Source organism: Hylobates moloch, unplaced genomic scaffold (assembly GCF_009828535.3).
Source record: "Hylobates moloch isolate HMO894 unplaced genomic scaffold, HMol_V3 SCAFFOLD_15, whole genome shotgun sequence".
In the NCBI taxonomy this organism is placed as follows: Eukaryota; Metazoa; Chordata; class Mammalia; order Primates; family Hylobatidae; genus Hylobates; species Hylobates moloch.
Window position 1 is genome coordinate 17,701,853 of NW_026652290.1, and position 27,160 is coordinate 17,729,012.

Genomic DNA, 27,160 nt, shown 5'->3' on the forward strand with positions numbered 1-27,160 from the left:
TGCTTTAGGGCTTTTTTTTAATGTTTCCTCACTGTTTTGACAATATCATGAAAAAATTCAGTTTAGAATCTGGAACTGGCCTGGATGGGATTCGAGGGCGGCTAGCAGGGGCTGCACAGCCCCTGAGGTTCCTCCCCAACCATGGGACCTAAGCTATTGGAAACAGGAGCACCAACAGGGCGCTGAACCAGGAACAAAGTTAGTGTCTCGAGTCAGGCCAGAGTCACCGTGGGGACGTCCCTGGCTGTGGTTGGTTCTGTGTCTCCCCCTCCCCCCACTGGCTACATGGAGACAGGGAGGTGGGTCAAGCTGTTCCCAGGACAGAAAAATAACTGGCAGTCAACCTCGGAGCTCATACCCAAGCTTCTGCTCAATCCCCTCGGGGAGAGTTACAGGACTCAGAGAGAAACTTGAATTTCAGAAAAACAAATCATTTTTCACATAAGTGTTCCAAATATTGCGCAGGGCATATTAATGCTAGAAAATTATCTTTTGTTTACCTGAAATTTGCATTTAACTCAGCACTCTGTTTTGGTTTTGCTAAATCTGGCCAACCCTGGCCTCAAAAGTCGGTGGGGGGAGGCCTGAGAAAGGAAAGGGAAGTAGTCAGTACTGAGGGTATTGGGGGGAGGGAGGGAATAATTCAGCCAAAAAGAAAAAAAAAAAGGTTTTCCCCCCATAGGAATGATATATTATTAAAAAAAAAAATCATTCTCCAAAAATGTTCTACACTGGCCTTCCTCAGTTGTTAATAGCTATGGGAGGTGGGAAGGGGAAACACACACACACAGACACCCACCCCGTGTCGTTCTAAATAAAGTGGGGAAGCACTAAAGTTGAGCTGGTGTCTTTGCCAGGGATGTCCCCAGATCCAGTCCGCTAAGCGCCATTGTGAATTTCAAAGAGGAGGCTTAGTATAAAGGTTTTCTAAAAGGATTGATTCTCCTTCTGAGGCAGACCTATTAACACCATCCTGATATTGCTCTATAAGGATTTAAACATAATAATAAAGAACAAACAAGCCCCTAGGGACTGAGTGAGTGCCCTAGCCCTGTTCCTAGTGTCATCCTGGAAGGGTCCCTTCTTGCAATTCATGAAGCCTGGGGGCTTTCCTTCCATTCTCCATCCTGCTCTCTTCCCCTGGAAAGGGCTGCGTTTAGGGCACATGCTCGAGGCTGGCCCCCAGTCCAGCTCAGCTCCAAGGGGCTCCAGATTTCCAGGGCAGGAGCTGGGGTGGAGCAGGGAGGGGCTGAGAGGCAAGACCATCTCCCTCCTGCTGCAGCTGCTTCCCCAGCAGCCACCGCTGGGCACAGCAGAAATGCCAGCAGAGAAAAGGGGAGCCGAGTGTCCTTAGCCCTGGAGCTGAGGCTGCCTCTGGGCTGACCCGCTGGCTGCACGTGGCCGGAACTCGGGTTGGCATCTGGCATCCATTTGAGGCCAGGGTGGAGGAAAGGGAGGCCAACAAAGGAAAACCGATTCCTGCTGCGACAACACAGCCCTTGTCCCACGCAGCCTAAGTGCAGGGAGCGTGATGAAGTCAGACAGCCAGTCGGCACCCATGCCATCCCCCTATGTCCTCTGAAGGCCCGAGGGCCAGGCCAGTGTCCCTCATCTACAAGGTCCAGGGTCCACGGTCTGAAGCAAGGGTTCTGGCTGCCCGGGTGCCATAGGGTCAGAGGTCATAGTGGGGTGGGTGCAGGGAGAAGATGCAGCCAAGAGCTCCGGGTGGCCACCCACTGTCCATCTCACACACGGATTTCATCCTCCTCCTCCTCATCCATGAAGGAGAACTCCTTGTCCGGCTGTCTTGAGACAGCAGCCCGGGCTCTGTCCGGCCCCCGGAAGGCAGGGCTGCACTCCTCCAGGACGCCCGAGGTGCAGCTGGAGAGGGAGCTGCTGTCCCGTGTGGTGTGGCTGCCCATGCTGCGGGCGGAGCCAGGGCTGGGGGCCGCTGCTGCCCACCCCTCGTCCTCTAGAGCATGGGAGGGGAGGGAGGGCAAGTCTCGGCCGGCCTTGCCTTCTTGCCTTGCCAGGGGAGGGGCCGACACAGCGTACAGGGGAGCCTGGGTGATGGTGCCAGCGGCACCCTCATCGCCATGGTAACCACCCTCCTCCTCCTCGGGGTCCCACTCCTCCTTGTCCATGATGCTGAGGACGTCACCCAGCATGGAGGGCCCCAGGTCGATGTGGAAGGACATGATGGACTCCGCATGCTTCAGCCCGTAGGTGGCCTTGGGCACGACAGGCAGATCTGTCAGATCCCCAAAGGCCTGCTCGTCAAGGAGGGGGTCAGGGGAATGGGGACCCGCGGCCCCATTCCGACGGGGCACTGCCTCCTCCACGCCCGCCTCCTCGTCGCCGCCCTCCCCACCATCGGCCTTCTTCACGGGGCTGGATGACAGGCTCTTGGGCAGCTTACTGGTGCCCTTCTCCGCGGCCTCCTTCTCATTGAGCTGGGGCAGGGACATGGCATTCTTGACAAAGAGGGCCGAGTCCCGCAGGGAGCCCAGCATGTCACGCTGCTCCCGCTCCCCCCTGGTCACAGACTGTGACCGCTTGCTGCCCCGGAACTTCCTGGACAGGAGACTGCGTTTGGAAGATGAAGAGGAGGCCTGTTCATCCAAGGACTCACCGTCGGGCTCGCCAGCCTTGCTATTGAGGAAGGAGGTGTCCCCAAAGGCGTCTCCGGCCCGGCCAACGTGCATAGTATGGCGGAAGTCGCCCAGCGGGGCGCTGATCATCTCGGCCGTGAGGTCCACTCGGGAACGGCGCTTGGAGTGCACCGAGCTGGACACCAGTTGCTTGAGGATCGGCATCTTGCTGGATGAGCGGGGAGGTGGGCCCTCCCGAGGTGGCCGGCAGGTCTGGGGTCAGATCTGAAGTCCAAGTCCCGTGGGCAGAGGCGGACGCAATGAGGAGATCATAAGGCTGCAAGCAGAGAATGGGAGGCAAAGGATTAACGCGGGCTGGCCACACGGCACAAAAGCCTATTTGCCAGGGGACTGTCATTTAAACCCCAGCGCTCCTACCAAAGTTAAATGCTGTGAAATAAGCCAGCAATCCATGGCAGAACCCTGCCTGTTTCTTCATCCGCAGGCATTCAGAGTAGAGGAGTGATTTTGCAAATCTGGTTAGAGTTCCAGTACCCTCAGACACACTTTCCCTGAAACTTGAGACAGAACCTTTCCTGTAAAAGACAATGGCTCCCCTGCCCCTGCAAGCCGGGATGTTGCCAGAGCAAACACGACCACATTTAAGGACGCGAAGGTAAATCCAGCAATTCCAGGCAGCAAGCCAGGGAAGAGATGGAGTCTATGAGTTGGCTCCTATGAACAGTCAGCCTGGAGATGTGCTGTAAGTTCTTCCTGCTGTCTAACCTCGACCCCTGTGGAGTTAATGGACACCCCACCCTGAGTCCTGGTCCTCGGAGAGAGAAGGGAAAGGACAGGACGGGCCCAGGGAGACAGAGGCTGACCAGCTCCTCCACCTGCGTGGGCGGCACAGTTCTCTTTGTGAATCAGAATTGGGGTGGGGCTGCTGGGACCCACAGAACCAGCTCCCCAGCCTTTCAGCCTTCGCTTGGGATCCCATAAATGAGGATCCCGCCTGTGACGTCTCCACTGTGGAGCCCCAGGCTCTTTGCTGAGGGTCCACCTTCTGGTGTCTCGGGGAGATCAAGATTGGGGAACTTCCAGTTTCTTTCATCATTAGGGGAGTGGGAGGCAGGGACTGGACCCTAAATGACTTGGTCCCCCCAGGATCTGCAGACTGATTCCAAGGTGATTCACCAGAAATCCAAAAAACAGCAGAGGTAGAGCCCAGGAGCCTGGAGGCACCACTCTCACAGCTCCGGACAAGGGCCAAGTTGAAGTTCAGTGTTGGGGCCAAATCAGCCCCTCTCTCCCCTAGAGGGACTTGCCTCAAATACTAAGCCCAGCAGAGCTGAGCAGCTTGGGGAGATGGGTGCAGGGATTTAACCAAGTATGGTGGGTGAGAGGTGGTGCTTGGACACCAGGTACCTGCCTGCCTCCCAGTCCAGCCAGCAGCACAGTTCTGTGAGGTACCCCCAGTCCAGACCCACTCTTCCCACTGCAAAACTCAGACGCTGGGCGCTTCCTCCGCATGCCTGCCGCTGCGTCACATGAGCCCACCACACCCCACCTGGCCCCTGACATCAGCCTAACAGGTCTCCCTGTTTGTCTCCCTCCTGTCCATCCTTCATCTCTTGGCTAAAACAAAACCCATCCACATGACGCCCTACCCAGTGCAGACCCCTTGATCCAATGACTAGTCCCCACCTTGCTCCTCAGTGTCCCCTACTTTTGTACCCTGCTGTATCCCCTGAGCTGCAGTGGATACAAACAGTTCCCTGATGCAACCCCTGCCACACCCAGCATCCTTCAGGGCTCATCTGGGACACATCACTACTCCCAGGAAACCTTTAGCTACCACCTGCCCCCCACGGCACTTTGGGAGATGTCCCCTCTTCCAGCAGATACTGGCTACATTATTCTGTCCCTGCTGGCTGGACTCTCATCTTCCCACTGCAGTACGAGTTTCCAGGGTTTTGAGGCAGAGTCTCGCCCTGTCCCCAGGTTGGAGTGTAATGGCATGATCTCGGCTCACTGCAACTTCTGTCTCCCGGGTTCTAGTGATTCTCTTGCCTCAGTCTCCCGAGTAGCTGAGATTTACAGGTGCCCACCACCACGTCCAGCTATTTTTTTTTTTTTTTTGTAATTTTAGTAGAGATGTAGTTTCACCACGTTGGTCAGGCTGGTCTCGAACTCCTGACCTCAGGTGATCCACCCACCTCGGCCTCCCAGTGTTGGGATCAGCACGTGGGATCAGCGTGAGCCACTGCGCCTGGTCCATCCAGAGGGTCTTAAAGGGTCTGTTTACCACCGAGTCCAGTCCAGCAGGGTGTGCCACAGGGTAGGCCTCCAAGCACCCACTGGAAGTCCAGCACCTCCCTCCTCTCCTCCCCTTCTGCCCACAGCCTGGCTCCAGGGCTCCCAGCCTGACCTCTCTGCGTCCTCACCCCCATCCGCTTCCCTGTTCTCTCAAGCCTCTGCTGCCCAGCCTCATGGCTTCCCCCACCAGCAATGTCCCCCCTCCCAGTGCCCAGGCCATACTGCTTATCCTTCCAGCAAACACAAAGTTCTCTTGGGCAGGGAGGGGGAGCCAGGCACCTGGCAGACTTGCCACACAGTGACGTGGGCGAGGACGTGAGGGATGCCTTGAGGTGATGCTCTACTCCTGGTCATAGCTCAGCTCTCTCTCCTCCCCACCCTTAGGAAAGTGACCTTCCCCTAACTCTAACCTGGATTATCTCTGGGCCCCACCCTCCTGCCCTACCTCAACCTCTAAACAATTAGACATTGAACCGCTAGACCAAGGGTCAGCAAACACTGTTTGTAAAGAGCCAGAGAGTAAATATTCTCGGCCTTGTGGCTGACAGGGTTTTTGTCACAGCTACTCAACTCTGTCTTCTTAGTATAAAAGTAGCCGTTGAGTGGGCACGGTGGGTCACAACTGTAATCCCAGCACTCTGGGAGGCTATGGCAGGAGGATCAGTTGAGCCCAGGAGTTCCAGACCAGCCTGGGCAACACGGTGAGACCCCATCTCTACACAAAATCAAAAAAAGAAAGAAAGGAGCCATAGCAACATGTAAACAGGTAGGCATGGCTATGTTCCAATAACATTTTATTTACAGACAACTTCTGGGTTGGTGAGCACATCGAGGTGCTGGGAAGGTGGTGCGTGCCCTGCCCCCCACCCCAACACCTGATCCCACGCATCCTCATGCACCTCTTCCGTTTGGCTGTTCCTGAGTTGTGTCTTTTGTAATAAACCAGTAAAAGAAAAAAAACCACCAAAAAGCCACATCTTTATTTACAAAAGCAAATGCAGGCTGGGTTTGGCCCATGGACTGTAGTTTGCTGACTTCTGAATATCATATATGACCCTCTTGGCCAGCCATGGGCTCCTAGGAAAAACTCTGAAGAAAACAGGAAGGGAGGAAGAGAGGAAGGGAGGAAGGGAGGGAAGGAGGAAGGGAGGGAGGGAGGGAGGAAGGGAGGGGAAAGAAAGGAAGGAAGGAAAGGAAATAAGGAAAAAAAAGAAGAGAGAGAGAAAGAAAAAGAAAGGAAAGAAGGAAAGGTAGAGAAGAGAGGAAGAAGAAAGAAAGGAAGGAAAAGAAAGGAAAGAAAGGAAGGAAAAGAAAGGAAAGAAAGAAAGAAAAGAAGAAGGAGAAGAAAAGAAAAAGAAAAAGAAAGAGAAGGTAGAATCTGCCTCAGTCATGTTGGGCATAGAAGGTAAAAAGGCCAGGCTTCAAACGAACTCTCGTTCCTGGCAAATCCTTCAGGCTTCTACTGCCACCAGCACGGGCACCAGTCAGGAACGGAGAGGACCCCGTCTTCCACCTGCCTGCACCCCGCCTCCTGGCTCTACGCACAGCACCCAGGAATCTCAAAGAACTGGAGGGAATATTCAGTGCAGCACTTTCACTTTATGGATGAGGAAACAGGTTTACTGAAGGAAAGTGATTTATCCAGGATTTTAGCCCAAAGGAACAGAGCTGGGCTAGAAACTGGGTCTTTGAGTCCAGAGCTCTCTCCGCTCCACTCCAGGCCCTTCTCCAGCTCTGGCGGCTGCAGTGCTCGTCAGTGACCACCGGCCACTGAGTGCTCCTCCCCACTGCTGGCCGGCAGGGTGCAGAGAAGGGGGTACCCAACTGCTGCTTCAAGAAGGTTCTTGTGTAATCCTAGAGCAGATTCCACACTGTTGATATTTGGGCCAGATAATTTCTCATCGGGAGGTGGGACTGCCCTGTGCGCTGTAGGATATTTAGCAGCGTCCCTGGTCTCTACCCATTAGATGCCAGTAGCATCCATCCCCCAGTCACAACAGGCAAAACTGTTTCAAGATATTGCCCAATGTCCCCCGGGAGGCAAAACTGCCCCAGTTGAGAAACAGCAGCCTTGAGTGAGAACACACAGGTGAAGATAGAGCAGGTATGCTCACCAGGTAAACAACAAAGACAGAGAAGCAGGGAGGGGGGCGTGGATGGTCAGAACCGGGTGAGAACGCGGTGGCACGAGCCTCCAGAGCTGTGTTAAGGGTTTCAACGCCAAGGCAGGAATCCCCAGACCCTGTGAGTGATGTCAGGTCCTGTGGTTTCCCGATCTTATATGCTCATTAGAGAGGAAAGAAAGGGAAACCACAGAGCCGGCTCCCCAGGACTCGCCAGAGAAGCTGCAGGTCACTGTGGCTGCCCAAAGGGACCAAATATCCTGGCCATGATGGCTACAGGGGAGGGCAGCTCCCCGCATCCCATTAGCCACACCCCCCAGCACATCCTTCGGGTAGAACTATAGAAGTAGGTCAGAGGGGACAGCAGGGAAACTCAGCTGAAATCACAGCCATCCTGGGCTAGCCCTGGGGTCCCCAGGATCTTGTTCAACCCCACACCCCAGAAAGACAGGGACAGGCCTACCCAGTGCTGCCTGCTGCCATGGTCTCGCTTCCTGGGGGGTTGGGAATGAGACTTTGTGGCTTGTAGAAAGCCATCTTCAATACCCAGCAAGGAAGGGTCCTGAGAGAGTTGGGGCCTAGAGGGTGTCACGCATCCGTCTCACTGCCCCAGCGAGGAGGGGGCTGAAGTGCCTGGCAGTCCACGCTGGGGATGAGGCCTGGGTGTCTGGAGCTCAGACTAGACAGGTCACCCAGCAGGATTGAGCGTCAGCAACAGCTTGGTTTCACCAGCCTTGAGTGATCTTGAGTCACTCTGAGCTTCTAACAGAGAACAATTTGGAGGTGAGGAGCTGGATCATGCAGTTTAAGAGAAAGTAGGTGGTGGGAGTCCCGCCAGAGGCCTGGGCCGGTCCTGGGGGCAGCTATGGTTTGGGAGGCCACAGGGCATTGTGGCTTTGGGAGGGGTTTTCAGAAGCACCGTGACTCAGCTCTGGGGAAGTGGCTAAAATAGGCTGCCCAATGCGGGGCAGGCACTCCCCGTAGCCTGCCTTGGGCGGGACACCCCCACCCCACCCCAGAAACCACATCCCACTTTCTTGGCAGGGCGAGGGAAAATGGATCACAGCTCACAGCCCTCCCTAGCTCTCCTGAGCCTCCGGAAGAAGAGATTCCTCTACCCTCAGCCCACTGACCACGGAACCTTCCTTTAAGGCAGGAACGAGGAGCCCTCCCCAGAAGGTCAGGCCCCTGGCTTGGGTCTACACCAACCACACCTTTAGTTCAGCCCTGTTCCCGAGACTACCCTTGCCTGGACCCCTCGCCTATCCTCCCTGGCCCTCCCAGCTTGGCCAGCCCAGCAGGCCCAGGGCAGAAGGACAGACGGGACCAACACTTCTCACTCCAAGTGACCGGGCAGTGGCCTGTCCCTGGCAGCTTGGCTTGAGGCAGGCGCCAGACCTGAGCTCTCAAGGGGCAGCTAGGCAGGCCTCGCTCTCTGAAGCTGCCCTGCGGTTCACCCCGGTATACAGGGTACACAGCATGCCTCAACGCCCACTGCCGCTGCCTCCGCCATTGCTGCTGGGCAGCATGCCCTCTGCAGAGCCTTCCCGTAGCTGTTCTAACCAACCACCCGATGCCAGCTCCAGGCAATGTGGCCGGATAGCAGAGGGCTTTTAGTGCACGATGACTTTAGTTGTGACCTGGATCGGCTACAAGAGTCTTTGTTCCATTACTCATCATCCATTCACTCACTCCATGACTTCCTGCAGACCCACCGATATTCACAAACTCTTCTAGGCCCTGGAGATAGAGCAGTGAAAATAGCATGCTGTTTTCCCAGGGCACATGTGTAGTGTGAGTGTGGGGGGTGGGGGGTGGGGAATGGAGGTGTAAACCTATAAATAAAACGGTATCTCGTATTCCTCAGTATAAGGAGGGAAAGGGGTGGTGTGAGTGGGTGTGGGAGTCAGGGGGTCTGGGGGAGGCCCCTCTGAGGAAGGAGCATCATGAGTTGAGAACCAAATGATGAGAAGGAACCAGCCAGGTCAGAAGCGACCCAGGCAGAGGGAACGGCGTGTGTAAACGCCGGGGTGTAGAAACAGGTTTGCAGCATTTATGGAATAGAATAAAAATCCATGCAGCCAGGGCCCAGGTTACATAGAGCCCTCCCTACCAGGCCACATAAAGAGTTCTGCTTTGTTTTTAGTTTTTATTACAGGCACCTGCCATCATGCCTGGTTAATTTTTGAATTTTTTGGAGAGACCAGGTTTCACCACGTTGGCCAGGCTGGTCTTCAACTCCTGACTTCAGGTGATCTGCCCGCCTCGGCCTCCCAAAGTGCTGGGATTACAGGCGTGAGCCACTGCAACTGGCTGATTTTTGTATGTTTTTAGGGATGGGGTTTCACCACGTCGGCCAGGCTGGTCTTGAACTCCTGGCATCAAGCAATCCACCCGCCTTGGCCTCCCAAAGTTCTGGCATTACAGGCATGAGCCACTGCACCCAGCCCAGGTAAGGAGTTTGGAGGTCATTATAGGTGTACAAGGAAACCGGCGGCTGTTTGTAAGCAGGCGAATGATTCAATCTGTGTATTTGGAAGCTCCCGGAGGTCCTGGCATTGGAGGAATGAAGGAGGGGAGCTGGAATTCAGTCAGGAGGCTGTTGCAGAAATGCAGGTCAAAGAGGATGGAGACCAGGATGTGGGTCTGATGAAGAGGGACACAGTGGGAGACATTTAGGCCATGTTTTGGAGGTAGAGACACCCGGGATTGTGGAGGGCCCAGACCAGGGAGGAGAGAAAAGACAGGATCAAACAAGACTCCAGGCCTTCCAGGGGCAGCCTCTGGTCCTGGCCATCCTTTCCCATGTTTTGCCTGGCGGGCCATGGCCCCTTCTCACAGGAGGGGCTGACATCCTACCCCTAGGCGGAACTTCACTTTGCCGAAACACAGGAGGCATTCTGCTACACAAGGCTTGTCAGATGGAACAGCACGCTGGAGGGGGTTGTGCAAGAGGCTCACTAGGACATGGGCCACAACTCTAAGAGGTGAGGGACTCTGGCTTTAGTCATCAGAGAAAAATCCAGTACTTTCTGGAACACTCACCAGCCTTATCCTGCAAAGATAGGAAAGCACAGGGAATTTGGAAGACTGTGTTTCATTCAAACTGTGGCAGGGCTGAGGGCAGCTAAATGAATGGGCGAGAACAGCGACTGCTTAGATACACGTGGTTACATGCTCCAGGCAGGACTTCAATGCCGACTGTGTTGTGATTTTAGCTGACTTTAGTATTCTTGGGGATCTTTTAACTCCTTCATGTGCCCTGCTCAAAAGCCCTTGCATCTGGAAGTGTGCTGTGTGCACAAGGAGGTCAAGGCTCACTGCTGTAATATTCTGAGCCTAAGTAGCCACAATCAAAAACCAAACACAAGGCCGGGCGTGGTGGCTCACACCTATAATCCCAGCACTTTGGGAGGCTGAGGCGGGTGGATCACCTGAGGTCAGGAGTTCGAGACCAGCCCAGCTAACATGGTGAAACCCCATCTCCACTAAAAATACAAAAATTAGCCGGGCGTGGTGGTGTGCACCTGTAGTCCCAGCTACTCAGGAGGCTGAGGCAGGGAGAATCGCTTGAACCCTGGAGGTGGAGGTTGCAGTGAGCTGATATCGTGCCACTGTATTCCAGCCTGGGTGACAGAGCAAGACTCTGTCTCAAAAAAAAAAAAAAAAAAGAAACCAAAAAAAACAAATCCAAGATGGGAACATGAAATGTCACCATCATGACTCCTGTACCATTTATGTATCTGTGTCAAATATCTCTTTAAAATACCTGGGTGTGGTGGGATCATACTTTCAAGATGGAAAGACCAAATTAAGGGACTTGCCCTAGGTCATGGACTGAAGCCAGGGTTTAATTCTCACCCCAGGGCTCCATTCACTTAAATAGCAATGTACTATCAAAAGTAGGGGGCATCACAGGACAAACACTGAATATGTAATTTGTGTATATACATACATGTGTATATATCTACACACATATATTTTTATAGGTTATATTCATATCTATTGTCATTCCATGCATTAATAAGTTTTAGTGTACACATACACACACCACACACACACATGCGTGTGCACAAGTTTTGGTGTGTTCTTTCTAAATCCCAGTGGATTTTCTTTTTCCTTCTTTTTTTTGAGACAGAGTTTCGCTCTTGCTGCCCATGCTGGAATGTAATGGTGCAATCTCGGCTCACTGTACCTCCACCTCCCGGATTCAAGTTAATTCTCCTGCCTCAGCCTCCTGAGTAGCTGGGATTACAGTCACCTGCTACCACACCTGGCTAATTTTTGTATTTTTTTAGTAGAGACGGGGTTCCACCATGTTGGCCAGGTTGGTCTCCAACTCCTGACCTCAGGGCATCCACCTGCCTCGGCCTCCCAAAGTGCTGGGATTACAGGCGTGAGCCACCGCGCCTGGCCCCAGTGGATTTTCTTAGGTACTCCTTGGGGTGCTAAAATGCAGCACCCACTGTGTCACATGACTCCCACTGAGATTGAGAGATGGCAGACATCTGGGAGAGGATCCAACCCAGTGGTCTTGATTAGGCTGTTGGGGCCAGGAGAGGTGACTTGCCAAAGGCCACGGAACTCACAAGGGAACCAGGCGGTGCTGGAGCCCAAGTCTCTTGACTCCCACCCCAGAGATCTTCCCCAGACAACACCTCGATGGGCTCACTGCCAGGTACCAGGACAACCTTCTGATGTTTGCTACCATCCTGCCCAAATTAAGAGCTAGGAAAGAGAAGAGGGAAGGACCTTCCTCCCTGAGGAATTGCAACCCCACTGAGCAGTTGGCACTAGGTGCCACCAGGCAGGGAGAACATTACAAAACTCCGATCCAAGAGCTGCTCAGAGTCAAAATGGTCCCAGGGTAGGGTGGTCTTGCGGTACCTGAAACTCTGGCAAAATTTCTTCAAATAATGTCTTTAAAATATATGATGGTTTTGGCCGGGTGTGGTGGCTCACGCCTGTAATCCCAGCACTTTGGGAGGCCGAGGCAGGCGGATCACCCGAGGTCAGGAGTTCAAGACCAGCCTGGCCAACATGGTGAAACCCCATCTCTACTAAAAATACAAAAATTAGTCGGGTGTGGTGGCAGGTGCCTGTCATCTCAGCCACTTGGGAGGCGGAGGCAGGAGAATCACTTGAACCCGGGAGGCAGAGGTTGCAGTGAGCCGAGGTCGTGCCATTGCACTCCAGCCTGGGGGAAAAGAGCGAGACTTCGTCTCCAAAAAAAAAAAAAAAAAAAACAACCACACACACACACAAATCAGCTGGGTGTTGTGGTGTGTGCCTGTAATCCCAGCTACACGGGAAGCTGAGGTAGGAGAATCTCTTGAACCCGAGAGGCGGAGGTTGCAGTGAGCTGAGATCACGCCATTGCACTCCAGCCTGGGCAATAGAGTGAGACTCTGTCTCAAAAAAATAAATAAATAAAAATTAAAAATAAATAGAAAAAAAGGCAGAACATATACTTGTTTATGCATAGTGGTTACAACTCTACACAAATATGCATCTGTGAATAAAGACTAAAAGGGCACACAGAAAAATTAAGAAGTTATGTTAGCCTTGAGAGGAAAACAGGCTCTTTTTGTTTGTTTGTTAATTTAATTTATTTATGTATTTTGAGACGGAGTTTTGCTCTATCACCCAGGCTGGAGTGTAGTGGCGCCATCTCAGCTCACTGCAACCTCCAACTCCTAGGTTCAAGCAATTCTCCTGCCTCAGCCTCCCAAGTAGCTGGGATTACAGGTGCACACCATGACAGCTGGTTGATTTTTGTATTTTCAGCTGGTCTGAACTCCTGACCTCGAGCAATCCACCCGCCTCAGCCTCCCAAAGTGCTGGGATTACAGGTGTGAGCTACCGCACCTGGGCTTTTTCTTTTTAAAACAAACAACAACAAAAAACCCCAAAGTATCAAAGGTTTAAAGAAAAGGCATTCATTTCAAAACCAGCTTAAGACTATCTAGTTCTCTAGGTTCGGCAGCCACATTCCAGCATAAGATGCCAACTGGGGACTGAGTGAGAACTGGTCTCCATCCATACTCTGCCTCTCTTATGTCAAAATCTCCCACTGATGTCTGTTCTCTCTCTTCCTCCCTCAAAATCAACCCCAAGCCAGACACATTTATTAGGTCCTTGTTTTATTCTAAGTTGCCTGGGAGAAGGAAGCGGGCAACCATTAATAACCTGACGTCAGGGGGCACAGGGAGATCGGGACCCTCTCAAAAAACAGAACTCGCTCTCCAACAGCTGCTTCCTGATGCTTAAGCCTCCCCAGCTGAGCAGGAGATGAGCGATAAGGATCACTCCCACCCCACCGGAGATCGGCCTATTTCCAGTGACACTGAAGCTCCAAGCTGGAGGCCAGCCTCCCACATAACAGTGGGATCCTCTCAGAGATATCCTGTGCAGGTGAAGGTTTTACTTCTATAGCCCTAGCTTGGCTGGACTGTCACTACAAGGGAGCAGAGAAAACAAGAAGGGGTCACACGAGGGCAACCAGCAACCAGGGGCTCCAGCCACCACTGACCGCCAAGCTGTGTGCAGAATTAGATCATCCCTGAGGGTAGATCTCTAACGGGGAAGGCACTAAAGTGAGTCTTAGCTCAAGAGTCAGAGAAACAGGCTCCCTAATCCCCTCCTACCCCGTCCCTCCAGTACACCTCCTCACTCAACAGTTCTCATTCACTGGGGCCTGCTGCGTGCCAAGCACTGTACTGAGGACAATATACATTTATGCCCTTGAAACTCAAAGCAAACTTGCAAGGAGGCTGCCCTGATTGCCCCTATTTTAAAGAACGATAAACGGAGACTCAGAGTGAATTATTTACTCACTCTCACATCTCACAGCTTTTTTTTTTTTTTTTTTTTTTGAGACACGGCATTGTTGTCACCCAGGCTGGAGTGTAGTGGTGCTATCATGGCTCGCTGCAGCCTCAACTTCCCGGGCTCAAGTGATCCTCCCCGGCCTCAGTCTCCCAAGTAGCTGGGGCCACAGGTGGGCACCACCATGCCTGGTTTATTAAAAATAAATACATAGGCTGGGCATGGTGGCTCACACCTGTAACCCCAGCACTTTGGGAGGCTGAGGTGGGCAGATCAGGAGGTCAGGAGATCGAGGCCATCCTGGCTAACATGGTGAAACCCTGTCTCTATTAAAAATATTAAAAAAAAATTAGCCGGGCGTGGTGGCGGGCACCTGTAGTCCCAGCTACTCGGAAGGTTGAGGCAGGAGAATGGCGTGAACCCGGGAGGCGGAGCTTGCAGTGAGCCGAGATCACACCACTGCACTCCAGCCTGGGCGACAGAGCAAGACTCCATCTTAAAAAATATATATATATACACACACACATATTTTTTTAGTAGAGATGGCATCTCGCTTTGTTGCCCAGGCTGCTCTTGAACTCCTAGCTTCAAGCGATCTTCCTGCTTCAGCCTCCCAAAGTGTGGGATTACAAGCATGAACCTTGCACCCCACACCCAGCCTCTCACAACTTCTAAGTGGTGATATGAGCCCATTTCTGGCAGACCTTGGAGCATGTGATTTTCTATATGAGGTGATGCTGCCTGACCTGTGCAGGTGTCTGCAGCTGAGGATATACATGTGGAGCAGGGTGGGGTAGGAAGGGTCTGGGAGCCGGTTAATCTAAGACTCTTGGAGCTAAGACTCACATTACTGCCTCCCCCATTAAAGCTCTATCCCCAGGCATGGCTGCATTTGAAACCTCCTGAAAGGAGACTTCCCTTACCCAGGAGCCCACTCCCACTTCCTGCTCTCAGGAACCTCCCAGTGTTCTGGTGTTCTGGGAGGTGAGGGGTGGGGAGGATCCCCCTGAAGCACAGGCCAGGACTCTGCCGGCATAGTCAGGAGTAGATCGGCACAAGGCCTCGCTTCTAGTGTGTTCCTGTCTGCTCTGTCCAAACTCCATCTTGTGTTCCTTGGTTATTCCAGCTCCCAGGAAGAAAAACCAGAACTGTGACCCAATACCACTTGCCCCACCTTCACTGCCCATGTGCCAATCCATGCCAGGCTCGTTGATGCAAAGGTGCCACTGCACAGCCACCCTGGGGCAGATCCCATTTCCTGGAGATGAACATCCTCTACTTTGATGGCCCCTTCCTGGAGAAAGGGGCAAGGTCCCAGATTTCATGACATGTCTTCCCCCCACCACCCCCAGCCTCCAAGCTACAAGATAGTGCCCATTCCCCAGGTATCCCTACAGGGTGTAGGGCAGGGAGGGAGGAGTCTACTGGGAAGGGGGGTGAATCAGGGAGATCACGGATCATAGGAGGAGGACAAGGAGGTAGATAAGGAGGAAAGCTATAGTGCACACCAGAACCTCCCAGCTACTTCCACTTTCTGCCGTCTCTCTATGGGTTAATAATAATTGACCCTCCACTGTCCACCAGCCACTTCTGGCTTCTGAGCACTTGACATGTGGCCAGCATGGAATAATAAACACTGGAGACTGGGATGGTGGGAGGGTGGGAACCCAATGAGGGATGAGAAGTTACTTAATGGGTACAATGTACACGATTGGGTGATGGTTACACTACAAGCCCAGACTTCACACTACACGACATATCCATGTAACAAAACTATACTTGCACTCCTTGTATTTATACACATAAAAATAAAAAATAGGCAGGGCACGGTGGCTCACGCCTATAATCCTAGCACTCTGGGAGGCTGAGTCAGGCAGATCACCTGAGGTCAGGAGTTCGAAACCAGACTGGCCAACATGGTGAAACTCCATTTCTATTAAAATACAAAATTAGCTAGGCACGGTGGCGTGTGCCTGTAATCCCAGCTACTTGGGAGGCTGAGGCAGGAAGTATTGCTTGAACTCAGGAGGCAGAGTTTGCAGTGAGCCGAGATCACGCCATTGCACTCCAGCCTGGGCAAAAGAGTGAAACTCTGTCTCGAAAAAATTAAAAAAAATAAAAATAAATCTGGCAAGTCCAAATGGATATGTGCACAAGTGGAAAATACACACTGGACTTCTAAGATTTAGTATTTAAAAAAGAGGATGTATAAAATATCTCATTAATATTTTTACACTATGATGTGTTAAGATGATATTCTGAATATAGTGAGTCAAAATGTACCATTTCCTCTTACTTGTTAAAATGTAACTATTAAAATATAAATTATGTATGGCACTTGCCTAAGACTTCTATTGGAGAGCAATAATTTAGACATTTTCCCCCTTATTTCACAAGCAGCATGTTCCCTTGTAGATGGATAAATGAAGCCAACTATTGTTCACAGCTGGGTCAAAATATTTACATGTTAACAATTTATGCTACATTGTTTTAAATTAAATCTTAATATCTAATTTTTACATCCAATCAGGCATTGAATGGCTAGGTTGTTTCCATTTTCAGTTGAAACTCTGTAAGGTCCTTTCAGGCAATTATGTGCATATCCTTAACTATTTCCAGATGATACATTCTTGTGAGTCTGTCCCCCAGGCTGGAGTGCAGTGGTGTACCTCAGCTCACTGCAACCTTCCATTCCTGGGTTCAAGCAATTCTTGTGCCTCAGCCTCCCAAGTGACAGGGGCTACAGGCACACGCCACCATGCCCAGTTTTTTTGTTTGTTTGTTTGTTTTTTGAGATGGAGTCTTGCTCTGTCGCCAGGCTGGAGTGCAGTGGCACAATCCCAGCTCACTGCAACCTCTGCCTCCTGGGTTCAAGCGATTCTCCTGCCTCAGCCTCCCGAGCAGCTGGGATTACAGGCGTGCGCCACTACGCCCAGCTAATTTTTGTACTTTTAATAGAGACGGGGTTTCACCATGTTGGCCAGGATGGTCTTGATCTCTTGACCTTGTGATACGCCCGCTTCGGCCTCCCAAAGTGCTGGGATTACAGGCGTGAGCCACCGCGCCCGGCCTTTTTTTTTTTTTTTTTTTTTCTTTTTTGAGGCAGAGTCTGTATTGCCGAGACTGGAGTGCAGTGGTATGATCGCAGCTCACTGCAACATCTGCCTCCTGGGTTCAAGTGATTCTTGTGCCTCAGCGTCCAGGCGTGCGCCACCATGCCCAGCTAATTTTTGTATTTTTAGTAGAGACGGGGGTTTCACCATGTTGGCCAGGCTGGTCTTGAACTCTTGACCTCAGATGATCCACCCGCCTCGGCCTCCCAAAGTGCTGGGATTACAGGCGTGAGCCTACAGGTGTGAGCCACCATGCCCTGCCTGGCTGGCTAATTTTTGTATTTTTAGTAGAGACAGGGTTTCACCGTGTTGGCCAGGCTGGTCTTGAACTCCTGACCTCAGGTGATCCACCAGCCTCGGCCTCCCAAAGTGCTAGGATTACAGGTGTGAGCTACTGCACCCGGCCAGGAAGCTACCTTTTTTCCCCCTAATATATTTAAATGGCCACCCCACAAAGCTTATACTACCTTACAGGCTCTAATCAACTATATGATTGAATCTTTTGGGCTTTGGAAGTGGATAAGCTCATCATCTGCAACTAATAATAATTTTGCCTCCTCCACTCCTCAATATCTCATTTTTTACAAGATTTGTTACACTGCCAATATAATGTTGAATAATACCACTGACATGAAATAATACCACTGACATGAAACATCTCTCTTTCTGGCACTTACAGTGATATCCTAAACCTCTGGCATCTAATCTAGCAGCCACAAGCCACATAAGGCTACTGAGTACTTAACATGTGGCTAGTGTGATTAAGGAGCTGAATTTTTAATTTATTTTTTTTTTTGAGACAGGGTCTCACTCTGTTAACCAGGCTCTAGTACAGTGGCACAATCGCAGCTCATTGTAGCCTCAACCTCCCAGGCTCAAGCAATCCTTCCACCTCAGTCCCGAGTAGCTGGGACTACAGGTGTGCACCACTGTGTTGCCCAGCCAAGTCTTAAAATTCCTGGCCTCAAGTGTAATCTCAAAGTGCTGGGATTACAGATATGAGCCACCACACATGGCCAGAATTTTAAATTTTAATTATTTTACATTTAAAAATTGATAATTGGCCGGGCATGGTGGCTCAAGCCTGTACTCCTAGCACTTTGGGAGGCCGAGGCGGGTGGATCACGAGGTCAGGAGTTCGAGACCATCCTGGCCAACATGGTGAAACCCCGTCTCTACTAAAAATACAAAAAAATTAGCTGGGCGTGGTGGCGGGCGCCTGTAGTCCCAGCTACTCGGGAGGCTGAGGCAGGAGAATGGCAGGAACCTGGGAGGCGGAGCTTGCAGTGAGCTGAGATGGCGCCACTGCACTCCAGTCTGGGGGACAGAGCCAGACTCTGTCTCAAAAAAAAAAAAAATTGATAATTGGCCAGGCGCGGTGGCTCACGCCTGTAATCCCAGCACTTTGGGAGGCTGAGGCAGGTGGATCACAAGGTCAGGAGTTTGAGACCAGCCTGACCAATATGGAGAAACCCCATCTCTACTAAAAATACAAAATTAGCTGGGTGTGGTGGTGCATGCCTGTAATCCTAGCTACTCAGAAGGCTGAGGCAGGAGAATGGCTTGAACCCAGGAAGCAGAGGTTGCGGTGAGCCGAGATCGCACCATTGCACTCCAGCCTGGGCAACAAGAGTGAAAACTCCATCTCAAAAACAAACAAACAAACAAACAAAAACTGATAATTGGCCGGGCACAGTGGCTCACATCTGTAATCCCAGCACTTTGGGAGGCTGAGGAGTATGGATCACTTGAGGTCAGGGGTTCGACCCCAGCCTGGCCAACATGGTGAGATCCTGTCTCTACTAAAAATACAAAAATTAGCCCGGTGTGGTGGTGGGCACCTGTAATCCCAGCTACTCGGGAGGCTGAGACAGGCGAATTGCTTGAACACAGGAGGTGGAGGTTGCAGTGAGATGAGATCATGCCACTGCACTGCAGCCTGGGCAACAGAGCAAGACTCTGTCTCCAAAAAAAAATAAAAATAAAAATAAAAAAATAAAAAAAATTAATTTCCCCTTTCTTTAGTTTTCAAAACATGGCTCCTAGAAAACATAAAGTTCCATATGTGACTAGTGTCACATTCCTATTGACAGCACCGTCCTAGGGCTAGTACCACTGATCATCCTGTTTACTGTGATTTGAATATCACACAAGTATTCTCCACCACCTTAAGGAATTCACAATTCTTACAGTTTATGGGAAAATGATGCCAGTAACTCACTCAGCCAGGCTGAGTTATGGGAAAACACACTACAGCTTAAAATAATTTACCCTTTAATTGCTGGAAGATACAGCATAAGGAGTCTAGTCTAGTTTAAACGGTGACTCATTATCAAGAACACTCTGGAATAACATCTCTCCATGGGGATCCCAACAGATAGCAAGACTGTGTGCTGAGGAACCCACTCTAGGAAATACTATTCTAGACCCCTGGGTAGACCCCTCCCCAGACTCTGCAGTAACTATTCCTGGGCCACACGTCATGGAGAAAATACATGAAAGAACTAAGATTTGTTGACCTTTTTACCCTGTACCAGGCATTGTGTTAGGTGATCTACTTTGATTAAACTGTCTCTTTTCTTCTTCTTTTTTTTTTTTTCTGAGAGAGGGTCTTGCTTTGTCCCTCAGGCTGGAGTACACTGTAGCAGTGCAATCAAGGCTCACTGTAACCTCAAACTTCTGGGCTCAAGCCATTCTCCTACCTCTGCTTCCCAAAGTGCTGGGATGATAGGCATGAGCCACCATAGCCTGCCTTTCTTTAAACTTTATAGTCATACACGGTCCCAAGCATTTGAAAAACTTTATCTCATGTATTCTTCCCAACAATCCCACGGAGTTATCCTTATCATCCCGAGCTCGCAGATAAGAGCACTGAGACTTAGAGGGGCACGTGCTTTACTCAAGTCACACACAGTTGGTTAGGAGAGAGAGAGACACAAGAATCCAGATGTGCTGGACTCTGGGTTTTTTCCACTCCACCATAAGGAACATCGGGGTGGGGGAGGGGCGAGGGGGACAGTGGATCATAAGCGTCCCTGGGGCTCAGGCCTGGGAGGGCTGCTGAAGGCTCTGGATGCATGAGGATACACAGGATACGCAGTTTTGCACACAATTTCAGGTTAACATCTCCTGAGTCTGAGCACCTCATTCCCCACCACTCCAGGGAACGTATAAATTAATCCTGGAAAATACACACTACAGCCCAGTGCTCCAGGTCCATCCAGGGGAGCCCCCTGCTCCTTGTGGGCTGGGAACCGGCTGCCCTGCTTATCTTCTTCATCTTCGTTCCTGCACCCACCTCATCTTTATCCTCATCCTCATCCCAGAACCACAGGCTTCAGGCCAGGGGAGAAGCAGGTCAGCAGGAGGTGAAGGGGAAACCTTCCTTCACCTCCTGGGAATTAGAACAGCACAGAGAAGGGAAGAAAAAGGAGCCAAGACCTGGGAGTGACCGGAAGCAACAACGGAGGAGTCAAGACGATGAGGAGCCACTGACTCAAGGACATCCGGCAACTTCACTTGATTACAGGGCCCTTCCTGGAAACGTGGGCTTCCCGGAGCCACCACCCGACGCCAGCCACCAGCAGAGGGACGATCTGGGCCAGGCAGGATGGATTCCTGGTGGGGGGCCCCACTGCCCCCATACAGGCTGGGCCCTCCTCCTCCTCTGGGAGTGGTGCTACTACTGGGCAGCAGGGTGCCTCCCTCCTGCTCGGGATCGCAGAAGTAAGCGCCGCGCTTGAAATCAGATCTGCCAGGCCTTGTTTGGTTTCACTTTGCCTCTCCTAAGAGCCGGGTGCTCAGCTGAGAACTGGGAATTTCAAGGCCACCTGGGGGTCTCCAGAAGGAGACTGGCAGATCTAAACTCCCTCCAGAGCAGACAGGCAAATCTTGCATCTTGGCCCTGCCGGAAGTTGGGGACAAAGAGCCCCACTCCCTAGGTCACAAGCTGGCCTGCCATGTGGGTCAAGTTATTTGTGCCTCAGTTTCCTCATTAGCTCTCAGAGCAATTGATAACATTACATACCTCCCAAGTGCTGTGCTGGGGTGAGCACAATTCCATGTGTGCTATAAAGATGATGCTGTCACACCCAGTGACACTCCAGCCACTGTCACTTCCCAAACTTCATAGAGAAAAGCCGCCTGAGAGCACCTAATTCAAAAGTCTGTACGGTGAAACGTGGCCTGAGACAATGGCTGACCCTTTTCAAAGTCCTGGGGGTTCCCAGGATTATCTGATGCAGGGGGAAGGGTCCCCCAAGCTGCTGAAGCCCAGGTACAGATTCTGCCCTCCCTCTGTAGTCTCTGCCAGCAGTGGGGGCAGGAAACCCTCGGATCTGGTTTCTTTCCTGATCTGAGTTCCCTCATCCCGTCACCTTTTAACCTTTAATGATGCCAGAGGGAGAAGCCTGGCTTTTCTCAGACGAGATGGTGAGGTGGAGGTGGGAAAAGAGAAGCTCCTCCATTCCTTCCTAGGATAAGGGTAAAAGTAACTCAGGAATTTGCCAGACCCCGGGTGCTACTAGCAACAAATAATGCACAGGCCAGGCGCCGTGGCTCATGCCTGAAATCTCAGCACATTGGGAGGCAGAGGCAGAAGTGGGAAGATCGCTTGAGCCCAGGAGCTTGAGACCAGCCTGGGCAGCACAGTGAGACCCTGTCTCAAAAAAAAAAAAAAAAATTTAAATTAGCCAGGCATGGTGGCACACATCTATAGTCTCAGCTACTCAAGGCTGAGGTGGGAGGATCTCTTGAGCCCAGGAGTTTGAGACTGCAGTGAGCTGTGATCACATCACTGCACTCCAGCCTGGCCAACAGAGCAAAAAGCCTGTCTCAAAACAAAAAAATAATGCACAAAACTTCAACATGATCAACCCCCGATAAAATATAATCTGATCTTTTGGACCTAACCAGATTCTCCTTAGAGGTAGCCACAAATCGTACTGCGAGCCCCTAGGCTCTTTTTGGGCTCTCTACTCCTTGTACCACTTGACAAAGCCTTAAACCCAATTCCAGGACTTGAGGGCAACAGGTCCCTTTCTGATGCTTCAGGGTTGGAGGCAACAGTGTAAGGAAAGAAGGTTGCACTGAGTGAAGACCCGAGGTAGAGAGGAAGGACAGGCAGGGAAGAGAAGCTAGCACACAGAACCTGGCTTCGTTGGCACACTTGGAGAGATTCAAAGCTGGGATCTCCAGACCAAGTTCAGTGACTGCCAGAACTGCAGGTGGCCGGGCAAAAGGAGAACCCAGAGTCTCATCCTGGGAGGTGGAGGCTGCCCCAGACAACCTCTGCTACCGTGATGGCCAAGGCAGAAGACGGTGGCTGAAGCAGCTCTGGCTGAGCACAGACATCCAGGGATCCTTCTTGCCTGGCACTGTGGTTTTTCCAGATGCCTTCAGTTCCATCTTTGGGGTGAAGGGGAAACACCAGGTGTGCAGAGCAGTTTCTCACAGGTGGGTTAAGAACTGTAAGCCTTCATTAATGACCACACCCTAAACTGTGCTCACCTGAATCCCAAAAGAGAGCCCCTTCCTCAGCTTGAGTGGAGGCTGAGTGGAGACGGCCAGTTCCCCTGTTCCTGGCAAGGGAGGGCTTTGGATGCCAGCATTGCCATCCTGGCACAGAGCCCAGAGCTGCAAGCTGGCAGTGCCTGGGGGAGACTCCAATGTAAGTTAGTTGGAAGGAAGCCCAAGTCTCCTCAAGGAGGCGTATTTTAAGCTGGAGCTTTAGGGGCACCGTGAGCGGGAATGTGGGAAACTAATGTCTGAATTTTTCTTTCTTTCTTTCTTTTTTTTTAGACGGAGTCTCGCTCTGTGGCCCAGGCTAGAATGCAGTGGCGCGATCTCGGCTCACTGCAAGCTCCGCCTTCCGGGTTCATGCCATTCTCCTGCCTCAGGGTGTGAGCCACCGCGCCTGGCCCTGAATTTCTCTTTTTTTGTTTTTTTTTTGTTTTGTTTTTTGAGATAGAGTCTCATTCTATCGCCCATGCTGGAGTGCAGTGACATGATCTTGGCTCACTGCAAACTCCACCTCTTGGGTTCAAGCGATTCTTGTGTCTCAGCTTCCCCAGTAGCTGGGATTATAGGTGCACGCCACCATGCCTGGCTAATTTTTGTATTTTTAGTAGAGACGGGGTTTCACCATATTGGCCAGGCTGATCTCAAACTCCTGACCTCAAGTGATCTGCCCGCCTTTGCCTCCCAAAGTGCTGAGATTACAGGCGTGAGCCACTGTGCCCGGCCCTAATGTCTGAATTTCCTTCCCAACGCACTCAAGCAAAAAGGGCTGTGTCCAGTGCCACATGTGGGCTCCTTCCAGCACTACCATCCAGTTCCCTGCCGAGAGAGGGCAGGCATGGGCTTGGCCTTCCTAGAGCACCCCAGAAGCACTGGCTGGAGTTGGCCTTCAGGACACTCTGCCAGATGACCCCTCGAAGTGTCCCCAGCTCCAGAATTTGGTTCTTTTCCTCACGGTCGAGAAAAATCCTCCAGTACGTAGGTCAGAAGAGCTACGCAGAGCTCAGGTCACATTGCTCAACCCTTCTCCCTCCGCCCACAGGCCTTATCTCTGGCATCAACCCAGCTCCCCATTCCTCCAAGGGATGAACTCCTCCCTCCCCCGACAGGGACAAACTCCTCTGAGTCTGCAGAACCAGAATGAGAACACAGAAGGCTGGACTTACTGCTAACCAAGCGCAACCCTGACCACTCTGGCTTCTGACTTCTTCACTTCGAACCCAATCCAAACGTGGGGGCGTGGGATGGGGGAGAGTGAAAGGGAGAGGCCAACATCAAACACCTTTTGGCCACACCTGCGCACACACAGTCCTGGCCGCAGAAATCAGTCACTCCAAAGGGGTGGAAGCCCTGGGCCACTGCCAACCCAAGGCCCTTCTGGAAAAGCTCTGGACTTGTAAAGAAGGGTTGGCCAGGGCTGGGTGCAGTGGTTTACACCTGTAATCCCAGCTCTTTGGGAGGCCAAGGTGGGTGGATTGCCTGAGCTCAGGAGTTGGCGACCAGCCTGGGCAACACAGTGAAACCCTGTTTCTACTAAAATACAAAAAAAATTGGCCAGGCGTGGCGGCATGCACCTATAGTCCCAGCTACTGGGAAGGCTGAGGCAGGAGAATTGCTTGAACCCAGGGGGTGGAGGATGCAGTGAGCCAAGATTGCACCACTGCACTCCAGCCTGGGTGACAGAGCAAGGCTCTGTCTCAAAAATATAAAGGGTCGGCCAGGTGCAGTGGCTCATACCTGTATGCCCAGCACTTTGAGAGGCCGAGGTGGGGTAAGATCCCTTGAGCTCAGGAGTTCAAGACCAGCCTGGGCAACATGGTGAAACCCTACCTCTACAAAAAAATACAAAAAATAGCTGGGCGTGGTGGTGGGCGCCAGTAGTCCCAGCTACTCGGGAGGCTGAAGGGGGAGGATAGCTTGAGCCCAGGAGGTCCAGCCTGCAGTGAGCCTTGACTATGATGCTGCACCGCAACCTGGGTGACAGAGCAAGACCTGGTCTCAAAAAAATTAATAAATAAAATAAAAATTATTTTTAAAATCAAAAGACTGGTGTAAGATTCCTCTCCCAGGTCAACACTCACTCCCCTGACCTTTATACATGAGACCCCCCCTTTGCTTCTGACTCCTTGGTCTCTGGTCCTGTGAGGTGCTGTCAGGTTCCAGAGGCACAGTGGAGGCAGGGTACAGAGGATGGGGACAAGCACGCTGGGTGGGCAAGGGTAAGAGAGAAACCAGGGGAAAAGAGAAGAGGAATCCAAAAAGAGAGAGGCAGAAACCCCAGAAAATGGAGAATCGTTCACAGCACAGGCCTAGGCTGTACAGCAGAGCAGGAGCAAGCTGCCCTCTGTGCGCAGGGACCCTAGGACTTCAGGGAGATTTCAGAGGCGAGGCGCTGAGACTCACCCCAGAACCACCGCCCATATGATCACAGCGGCCCCCTCCTAGTCCCTGCAGGGGTCCACCAGGATGCCTGGGAATCCACTTGGGATCTCCCCAAATTCACTGACCCCCCCCTTGTGGGAAGGAGCAGCTGTCTTCAAGGAGTGGAGAGGCAAAGTCCAAGTTCAGAGGAGATAAACCACCCCACTAATCAGTCAGTCACATGGGCAGCTCACACAGGGCAGTTGATGAGAGCAGGAAAAGGTAGGGCACCCCCGCATTCAGCAGGCACTGGTTTCCCAGCAGAGACAGAGCCTCAGGAGATCCTGGTGGATGCCCCACTATTGCCCCAGGAGCCCTTGGGGCTGCCAGGGGCTCTCTTAGGGCCTGGCTCAGTCCCAGCCAACTCCCGATTTCTGGGAGAAATCTGCAGCTCAGCAATCCCTTCCTTTGTGGCCTGTTCTTTGTTCTCTTAAAATTCAGTCCATCCTGCTGGTGGTCCCTCCTCCACCCTAGCCTCAGAAGCGGGCGGGGGCTGAGGGAGTTATTGGAAACCCAGACTGCCAAAGAAGTCGCCTTGCAGGAGGCCCCTGTCACCGGCCCCTCATTATTTACACTCGCTGGATGGGACCTTTCTCTGGTACAGATGGCTGCTGGGGTTCGGACGAGAGAGAGATTTTCCCTCCAGCACCCTGGCCCCTCAGGGGAGGGCAGGGGGCTTCACAGCGAAGGGGCTCCCAAGGACTCCACCCGGATCCAGCTGCTCAGCTATCTGGGCAAACAGTGGGCACCGGGCACCCAGTAAGGGATGTGGGAGTTGGTCAGATTGCAAGGGGTGGGAGTCGAGGAGAGAGAGAGAAGTTCCAGAGGTAACAAGAAAAGAAAAGGCATTGTATTTCCCCTCCATCCTCCCAGGGAGAAAAAGAAAACTTCCAAAGCCCAGGCCGCAGTCACTGGGAAAACACAGGGAACCTGGTTTGAGTTAGCAGAGAGCACCCCTCCCCCAGTCTCTCTCGCTCACACACACACACACACACACACACACACACACACACACACACGCACTTCAGTCCTCTCCCAGGAAGCTGGCTCAGCCTCAGCCCCGGCTCCCGCCCAGCTCTCCAGCCCTCCTGGCCGGGGCACTCACCGGCTGACGGGATCCCCGCGGGCAAGACGGCTCCTGCGGGACGCGCCGGGGGCAGGGGGCAGTTTTGTAACCCCGGCTGGGGGCGCTCCGGGGAGGGGGCGGGGCCAGGGACGGCCGATCCGCGCGCACCCGCCCCAAGCGGGCGATTAAATCATTAACCGACCGCTCCCGCCTGCGATCCCGCTGAGCGCGCTGAGCTCGGGGCGCACGAGCCCCAGGAGCGGCCGTCTCCCCGGCTCCAAGGGGGCGGGTGGCTCGACTGCCCTCACCCCGCACCCCGCCGGGAGGCGCCTCGGCCTCCCGGGCTTCCGAGGGAGCGGGCGGGGCGGGAGCCTGGCGGGGAGGGAAGGGTTCGCGGGGCGGGAGTAGGGGAACGGAGGACCATTTGTTCCTTCGGCCATTCCCTTCCAGACAGCTCCTTCCCTCTGGCTCCCCGGCCGGGTGACATTGGGTGGCGTGTGCTGCAGTGTGTGTACGAGAGCGAGATGTGTACACGCCTCTGCCCGTACAGGCGGAGAATTCGGTTCTTATTCATGAAGAACTCCGGGAACACACACGCCCCCCTCGCGGATATCGCGGGCCGCGCGCCGCCGATTGCTGCGCTCCTGCCCACACCGACACACACCCCATTCCTGGGAAGGGGGAAGCCCTTTAAAACCGGCCCCCAACTCCCCCAGCGGCACCCTCGGCCAGGCCCGGGAGTTCCAGCGTGGAGAGAGGAAATCGAGTCCCAGCAACGCTGCGCCCGGCTCCCTGACACCTCCTCCTCTGCACACCGCGCTCTGCCAGGACACTGGGCGCGCGGCTCAGCGTCCCAGGCACCGCGGCGGGCGCGGTGAGAAGCGCAAGCGCCGAGAAGTGGGGGCTCCGTGCCCTTCTCCCCGCGCCGCGGCCTCGCATCCCCAGCTTCGATCCTCTCTGCCCCACAGGGGGACTCGAGACCCCCAAGCCCACCCAGGCCACCCAGCGCGAAGGCGGCTACCACAGCCAGAGGCAGTTGCCCGTCGCCTACCTCGGTCCCGGGAGACCCGAGCGCCGGGCCGGCTGCGCTGTCCCCTCCGTGGGCTCCGCGCGGCGGCGGGGCTAGCGGCCCCTGTCAGCGCCGGCGTTTGTTTCCCTCTGGCTCTCGGGCTTTCAGGGCTG

At 52.9% G+C, this 27,160-nt stretch overlaps 1 protein-coding gene across 1 annotated transcript; it reads right to left on the minus strand.

Annotated features, from left to right (window-relative positions):
• On the minus strand, nucleotides 1-27,160 carry CDC42EP4 (CDC42 effector protein 4). The gene is made up of 2 exons (XM_032177718.2): nucleotides 27,030-27,160; nucleotides 1-2,928 (listed from the first exon to the last, which is right to left on the minus strand). Exon 2 carries the CDS (start codon nucleotides 2,814-2,816, stop codon nucleotides 1,746-1,748), a length of 1,071 nt encoding a protein of 356 aa, XP_032033609.1. The 5' UTR covers nucleotides 2,817-2,928; nucleotides 27,030-27,160; the 3' UTR covers nucleotides 1-1,745.

Bases quoted from the DNA above. Each gene is read 5' to 3' on its own strand.
- CDC42EP4 (XM_032177718.2), bottom strand. From the start codon at position 2,816: ATGCCGATCCTCAAGCAACTGGTGTCCAGCTCGGTGCACTCCAAGCGC.